Here is an 8,553-nt window from a genome sequence, read left to right as displayed (position 1 = left end):
ATTGGCTAACGTGGGGGCAGGGTGTACCTCTTCTTGATCCGTTGCTGTGAGCTGTGGATAGTCATGGCCTTTTCATTTTATGGGGTCTCTTGATCTCACAGGAGAGGGAAACACACACCTGCTTGACTCGCACTAAACCGCACTTTTTCCAACTCTAAATACATAACAGATGTTCCGGTGAATTTCATTCGAAGAGGAATTTACTTATAAATTCAGACAGTTAACACATCCCCCTAGTCACAGCCCTACCCCTTTGCTACAGTTATGGTGGAGATTGGGGAAAACAGAGCTATGTGTTCCATGTAGAAATGAATCCAATATTTTTCTACATACTTGTCAGATATGCTCAATAAAATGCACTGCATGTTGATTTAAAATATGAGGCAGTTTTATATATGGTACTGGAAATACAACCTAGTTAAATATTTCTGATGGCAGAAATGATGAACAGGTGAGATCCTGCTTGCAAATCTTTCCAGAACTTTCCATCATGGAAACAAGATCCTTCAGAGCAGCTCTTCCTGTAAGCGGCCAGAGGTGACCCGTGAAGATGGTTCGCTACTCTCTTGACCCAGAAAACCCTACAAAATCATGCAAATCGAGAGGATCAAACCTTCGGGTTCACTTTAAGAACACCCGTGAAACGGCCCAGGCCATCAAGGGTATGCATATCCGAAAAGCCACCAAGTATCTGAAAGATGTCACTTTGAAGAAGCAGTGTGTGCCATTCCGACGGTACAATGGTGGAGTCGGTAGGTGCGCCCAGGCCAAACAGTGGGGCTGGACACAGGGTCGGTGGCCAAAAAAGAGTGCAGAATTTTTGCTGCACATGCTGAAAAATGCAGAGAGCAATGCTGAACTGAAGGCTTTAGATGTGGACTCTCTGGTCATTGAGCACATCCAGGTGAACAAAGCACCTAAGATGCGCCGACGAACTTACAGAGCTCATGGCCGGATTAACCCATACATGAGCTCCCCCTGCCACATCGAGATGATCCTCACTGAAAAGGAACAGATTGTTCCAAAGCCAGAAGAGGAGGTTGCACAGAAGAAAAAGATATCCCAGAAGAAACTGAAGAAACAAAAACTTATGGCACGGGAATAAATTCAACATGAAATAAATGCAGATAAAAGTAAAAAAAAAAAAAATCCTTCAGAGCAATCTTGAAATCCATTTCTTCCAGGAAATTTTCCTTCACTGATTAGAGAGAGGTAATAAAGCTCTCTCAAAAAAAAAAAAACTCTATCAGTCCATAGTCCCAACCATCCTGTGAATGTATTTGGTCCTCCCAAGGCTAAACTTTTCATGAGTTTTCTGCCCATTCTCTGGGTTGTCTAGAGGTAATTATTCTTTATTACTGTCCTTTCTTGTGTCAGTAGGTTTCTCAATCCAAATTTCCTAAACTTCAGAGTAGTGAACTGTCAATAAAAGGCTCACTATATATAAATACCAACTGTATGACAATTTATGAAATTCACAAAATGACTTACAATCAGCATTTTCATAAATAGGAGGTAAATATAATGGAAAATCAATCAAAAGAAAAAAATGTAATTAAATTTTAGCTTTCGAGATTTGTCATCTGAAACTAGTTTAATACCAAATTTTCACTTGTTATTAGGGAAGAAAATTCATATTAGATACCAAGCACTTAACTGTACCAAGCTGAGATTTATCTCTGTTGTAAGCAGAGTGCATATAAAATTAGAAATTGTTATAATTATTATTAGAGTAAGAATTGAAAAAGAATATCAGAGAATAATTCAAAAGTTCCCTAAAGCACATCACATCACTGTACAGTCTCACCTGTACCACCAATGAGTTCAGTCACACACATAGGGACATTGTCTTTTTAATGTGTAATATTACACTCTATTTAAATCATGCAGTATGGTGTATTGACAAGTCCCTAAATAGAAAAATCCATATGAAATTTCCATTTCTGTGAACTTAACGCCTTAAACCTTGTTGATAGGAGACAAATTAGTGTTTACTATTATAGGTTACAAATGTGCATAATCTTGCAAAAGGCTTCTTTGGGGCCAGTAATGTTAGTAGTTAGGTATGTGAATATTCTCACTTTGTGAAATAGATCAGGATTTATTTGTAAAATATTTTCATGTTCCTGTGCTATTGCATGCTTCAACAGAATAACATGGCATGCACAATAACTGTCAAAGATGCAATTCATTACTTTGAGAAAGGATGGCTTGATGGTATCTTGATTCTAGAGTATGCTGAGGTCACTTGTACTTGATTTGAGGACCAATAGCTAGCTAGAGCTGTTTCTGACACAAAACATTGCTAATCCAATTATCTAAACATGTAATTGAATAACACACCTTTAAATAGAAAAACAAGCATGTTGTTTCCTAATTATTTCCCTATCATCTGTATTCTTGTAACTACCCATGTTTTAAAACATTCCACAGTATAGAGACTTGCTAAGGTTGAACAACTCTCTACCTTTTTTCAACTATTTTCAACCATTATTGTTTCCTTGATTTATTAGAGTGGAATGATTTATACCCCAGAAAAACAGGACATACTGTAATAATACTTGACCACCCTCATCCTAGAAAGACCTTTGGTAAGCATTCATAGCACAGACCTAGAAAACTTAGTGTTTTGGTCAAGATATTAGAATAGAAGATGTTTGTAAAAAACACAACTGAAAAATGACTAGTTAATACACAAAAGGACCTTTAACCTAATAATCAATTGATATCTAGATAAAATATACAGAAAGTGGAAGAGATAAAAGCAACTTTGTGAAATTTCTGGATATTGTTATATTTAGAAAAGAAAAAAATAAGTTAAAATTAATGTTCAAGTAAAAGACCTAGAAAAGATGTGTTTTAGAAGAATATATATAAATTTAGAATTAAAGACTAGGAAGTGATAAAGCATGCAATGATATTAAAGGAAGATTTTTTTGATAGGATAACATCTGCAAGACCTTAGATAAACTAAGGGACAAAAACAAAGCAAAACAAGAGGACTCAAAAAAGAAAAGATCATTGATAGCCACCTAACAATTGTAAAGGAGAGTCACACACACACAACAGGATGGCTTTTTGGTTGTAGAAACTGCCATGACCCACAAGACAGAAGTGCCTCTCAGTTTCACCTCCATTGTTCTGCATAGTTCATCAATGAATTTGTAAAACCTAAACTTGAGAAATGGGGACATAGTCACCGCAATGATACAAACAAGAGTGATCTCACTACTCAATATAAACTTGACAAGATGAGACCAGTGAGATGTCACAGTGAGCAAAGGCCCAGACTGCTAAGCCTGTTGATCTCAGCTTACGTCAACACAGGGAGGAAGAGAAGAACTGATTCTGCAAATGATCCCTTGACCTTTATTTGCATGACTTGGCACATGCAACCCATGCATATACATACACACAGCACATAAGTAAATAGATAACTTAAAACAGTTCTAGCAATCATCAAAAGTGAAAGAGAAGGTAGCCTAATGGGTGTCAGATACATAAAGTGATTAACAAGAGGGCTATGGACTGTCATGTACCAACAAATGGAAGAATCTTAAGAAATGAACAAATTGCAAAAAGTGTATATCTATTCATACTCATAAATTACTAATAGAAAGTCTGACACAATAGAGAAAACAAACTAACAAAATAAAACAAATCATAATATTCTAAGAAATCATAACTGAGATTTTGTGACTTAGTTTATCACACATTAAACATTAACACTACATAAGCTCTTCTAACATGACAAAAGATGGTTGTCATCGATCTTATTTTATATTCCAGCTTCACCCTATTTACAAACCAAGGTAAAGACAACACAGAGAAGAGATAACTACAAGCAATAACTGGTTGCCATGGACAGGCATCCTGGCCAACTGTGCTCAACAGCATGGTAGAAGGAAGGTGCACAATGATTAAATGGAATTTTAGATCAAAGACTGCTTGGACATATGAAAATTACTCCATGTTGTATATCAAATTAACATACTGAAAGACAAAGGCACATAATAATACAATAGATGAATTAAAATATTTAAGAAAATTTAATTCATAATTTTTTCCCATTTTTTTATTGAGAAAAGGAGAAAAAAAAACAAGTTTCCACCTCCTCCCAGCCTCCCATTTCCCTCCCCCTCCTCCCACCCTTCTTCCCCTCCTCCCACCCTTCTCCCCCTCCCCCCACTCCTCTCCCCCTCCCTCTCCAGTCCAAAGAGCAGTCAGGGTTCCCTGCCCTGTGGTAATGTTCACCTTCCTAGGAATGGACGGAGAGGGGGAGGACCTAGGACTTAATTCATAATTTTTAAAAAAGGATCAATGAATTATATTTCATAATAAAATTATAAAGTACTCTAAAAGATACTTATGTGTTTTTTGTTGTTTTTTTTTTTTTGTCTTTTGAGATAAGGATTCTCTGTGTAGCTCTTCTTGTCTTTGAACTCACTCTGTAGACCAGGTTGACCTCAAACTCATAAAGAACTGTCTGTCTCTTCCTCCCAAATGCTGGGATTAAAGGCCTGTGCCATCACCACCCAGTGTTAAAAGATATTTTAAAAGACATAAGCAACTGGAATTAGTCCCATGCTCATTAGATTGAGAAAATAACATTGTCAAAATATGGTGTTCACGACAGTGTCTAGAATAATGAAGAAATGGTGTTTTTTTTAAATAAAAACCCCAATAAACTAGACATCCATACAGAAAATGAATATGATTCCCAGTATCATGTTATAAGTGAAAATCAACTCAAAATAGTTGAAGAAAGAGCAGAAAACTAAAAAATACTAAAGAATGCTCAGAAGCAAGAGAAAAATTCCCCACCATGGCTGGGCAATGATTATTTATTTGATCCTGACATCAAGGATGCAGACATCAAAAGCAAAACCAAGCAAATGGCATTTTATCATAAAGTAGAGCAACACAGAGTGAAATATTAGGATGATGGGGAAATATATCCTAGAATGTTGTTGAATACCTATAACCCTAGCATTTTGGAGAAGAAAACAGCTAGTAGGACTTACAGTCCAGCCACAGCTAGTAGGCCAGTCTGGGCTACTTGAGACACTTTTCTTAAAAAAAAAAAAAAAAAAAAAAAAAAAAAAAACACAAACAAACAACTTCAAAATGATAAGAAAATATTTACAAATGGTTTATTTAACAACTAGTCAATATCTGCATTGTACTAGGTCACTTGAAACTAAACAGAGACTTCTCAAAAGAATAATTTGAGAATGAAACAAGGAACTTATATTTTGTCACCATTATTGAGATGCACATTAAATCATTGATGTCATTTCTCATGTGTCAGAATGACTTGCTAACATGACAACGAAGACACCATGTCTTGGAAGGGAGAGAAAAGAGAGCCACTGTATATCGAATGGAAACCACATTAGCAGCATTGTTATGAAAACAATACAGAGGTTTCTCAAAATATGAAAAATAGAACTACAATATTATTCATCCACTCCCCTGTTAGCTATACATTTCAAGGAAATAATGTCACTTTCTCAAGGTGACCACAGTATTCCCACGTTCATTGTAGCATGATAAAGTTTATATTATAGAAATAATATAAATTCTTTTATGGATAAAAGCTTTGAAACACAAAAAAAGTGATCCTACAATTCGCTACAGCATCAATTGAGCTGGAAGACATGGTAACCCAAGAAGATAAGACACAAACAGAGAAAACTGACATAATCTCAATTATATATCGGATCCGATACAATAGTACAGGCTAGAAAATAAAATTGTGGGTTTCAGAACCAGGGGATGAGAAAGTGAAGTGGTTATCAGTCAAGAGTATGATGTTTTTAGTAACGATACTTGAATATGTTCTGGTGATCATATGTGTGCATGGTGTTAATAATTGTAAGTACTCTAGAAACGCTGAAAACTTACCAGGATGATAGGTTTTAAATATCCCTAAACACACAAATGGCAAGTGTAAAAGTGATAAAAAAGTTAATTAGCTACAGTATGGAGATCATTTCATAATGTATATGTATATCAATAAACAAATTTCATAACACCTTTACCCATACCACCTACTAATTTTAAATTTTCAAATAAATTTAATAGATAAAATATATGATTTTAGTAATTAAAATATACAGGAGTAAATATATTAGTTGATGCAATAGCATAATTGGATGCTGGTGAACATTTTGTAATGCATTTAGTTTTATTTAGGAGAAAGAGAATAATGCAAAGATATTTAGGATTTTTCCTACTTAATATTTTAATAAGAGCACCAAATGGGCCCATGAGTACAAGAGACTGATAAAGGTAATTAAGTGATTCTGGGAACTTAAATAACATGAGCTGCCATGGCATGAGCAAAAAGATCTGTAAAATCATGCCAGTTCTTGGGAGCATTCCAAACAAAACAGGTTACAGTATTTCCTGATTTTTACAGAGGTTGCATGTCTGGAAAATTTAACATATATTAAATCTTACCCCCAAAAGAAATAAAACTTTTTTTTACCATGTCTTTTATATGCAAAGCAGAGTTAAAATTGGGGTTTATAAAGATAAAGACGGGTTATTTTCTATGATAATCACTAAGAGGATTCCAAAAGTCACACCGAATACACTGTGTACTGTGGGTCTTAAGTGTTAGAAGTATCAACTGAATCACAGGCCCAAGCCTGGGGTTAAATGGTTAAACTCAACAGTGATTTCCAAAACTCTTGATACCCGAAAATGTGTCTTGAGGATCTCCAGAACATTTCCAAAATGATCTGCAACAAACGTATAGCTCTATTAGAGATTGCTAAAGTGGAAACACATGGTCTTGATTCTCTCTTCTCTCCTTCGTTAGTCGTGTGACTTTCAAGCGTTAGCTGAGGATGCTGGCTGTCTTTTTTGAAACGAGAAACAGCACTACATGATGCTATCTATTTATATTTATGTATTTTCAGACGATGCAGTTATTAGATGTGGAATAGATGCTCCCTGATCATTGTTCACTTCCTGCCCTGCATTTCTTTCCTTGTTTTGTGAATTACTTCACATTGCTCTTTATATCATCTTTATTTCCCAAGACTATTGCCACAAAAAATCATCCATAAAAAATAAGCTCAAGGCCAGTGTTGATATCAGCAGCCATACAGAAAAACATGAAACGATAAAGCCAAGGACATTTTGTTTATTAAAAAGGATTAGTTGAATAAGTCAATTTGATTACTCTGATTTCCAAATATTAACTCATTCTTTAGCTCTTAAAATATGTAAACCTAACTAAAAAACCCATCCACACAAATCTGAAAATTATCCAGACCATGTAAACTATAACTTGTCCATATTGTCTATAGAATATTGCTGCAGAATGACTTTTCATAATAATAATGATGGAGCCTGGGATATGACTTAGTGGGAAGAGCAGGGCTGCATGTGCATAAGGGTTTGAGTTCAGACCTCAGCAACCATGTACAAGGCTGTGCGTGACTGTGTGTCCATCTATAACCCTGGGGCTTAGGGGAATCGAGACTGGGGAATTACTGAAACTGTTCAAAATCCTAGGTCTGGGTTCAGTGAGAGTTTGTGTTATAAAGAAGTTGTTCTCAACTTGGAGATCACAACCCCTTTGGGGTTCAAAGGGGTCACATATCAGATATTTACATATGCATACCTTATATTTACATTATTATTCAAATCAATAGCAAAATTACAGTTATGAAGTAGCAGCAAAAAATAATTTTATGCCTGGAGCTCACCACAACATGAGGAACTGTATTAAAGGGCTGCAGCTTTAGGAAGGTTGAGAACCACTGTTTTACAGGGATAAATTAGACATTAAAAGAGGCTACCTTCTGTTCTCCTCAACTATGTTTGTTCATAGGTTCATGCACCTGTTTGCACACACATGTGAATATGCAACAATACTACAACACTACACCACATCACACACATACACACATACACACATACACACACACACACACACACACACACACAAATAAAAATCTCAACCTCAAGAAAATTGACTAAGAGCAGACAAGCAGGTGACAGTGACAGCCATTCCTGTTACCACTGGATTCTGTTCCCCTGAGATCTGCTCTGCCACCCAATCCCACCCACCTTATCATCCTTTCTGTGACCAGCTCTTCCCCTCAACTTTAGCAGATTCTATTGTCACAGGTACAACCCATACCAGTAAAAAGAACAGAGGAGTGACTGGCCTCCCAGCTGAGTTCCTTCAATCTCCAGACCCTAAGACCGAGGGCTCATCCCATGCCCCTCCCCCTCCCATCTCGATACCAGCTTAGCAGCTGGACCCTGATCCCAACTCTGGTGGAATTTCACTGCTCTGGTGGAATCCCCACCAACCAGCAAGCAAGATAGAAACCAGTCAACCAACTGGACTGCTGCTACTCACTGGATTCTGCCTCCCAAGACCCACTTTGCATCCCAACCACACCTACTTCATTATCCTCCCTGTGTCCAGGTCTTCCCCATGGCCAGACCTTCCTCATACTGGGCTATTTTACTAAGCCTTACTACAAAGAGGAGGAATTTAGTCCTACCTCAAATTGATATGCTATT

General features: G+C 36.5%; 1 protein-coding gene across 1 annotated transcript; it reads left to right on the top strand.

The window, feature by feature from the left end:
• The first annotated feature begins 527 nt into the window (after positions 1-527).
• On the top strand, positions 528-1,149 carry LOC121453480 (60S ribosomal protein L17-like). Its single transcript, XM_041660293.1, has one exon. The coding sequence runs from the start codon at positions 551-553 to the stop codon at positions 1,103-1,105; it is 555 nt and encodes a 184-aa protein (XP_041516227.1). The 5' UTR covers positions 528-550; the 3' UTR covers positions 1,106-1,149.
• Positions 1,150-8,553: the final 7,404 nt, after the last annotated feature.

This window comes from Microtus oregoni, unplaced genomic scaffold, assembly GCF_018167655.1.
Source record: "Microtus oregoni isolate MIOR12 unplaced genomic scaffold, Mior012 000011F_ref0000422, whole genome shotgun sequence".
Classification (NCBI taxonomy): Eukaryota; Metazoa; Chordata; class Mammalia; order Rodentia; family Cricetidae; genus Microtus; species Microtus oregoni.
The sequence above is the reverse complement of the archived record's forward strand: the minus strand, read 5'-3'. Positions and strand labels throughout refer to the sequence as shown.

Coding starts and splice junctions, on each gene's coding strand:
- LOC121453480 (XM_041660293.1), top strand. CDS start 551: ATGGTTCGCTACTCTCTTGACCCAGAAAACCCTACAAAATCATGCAAA.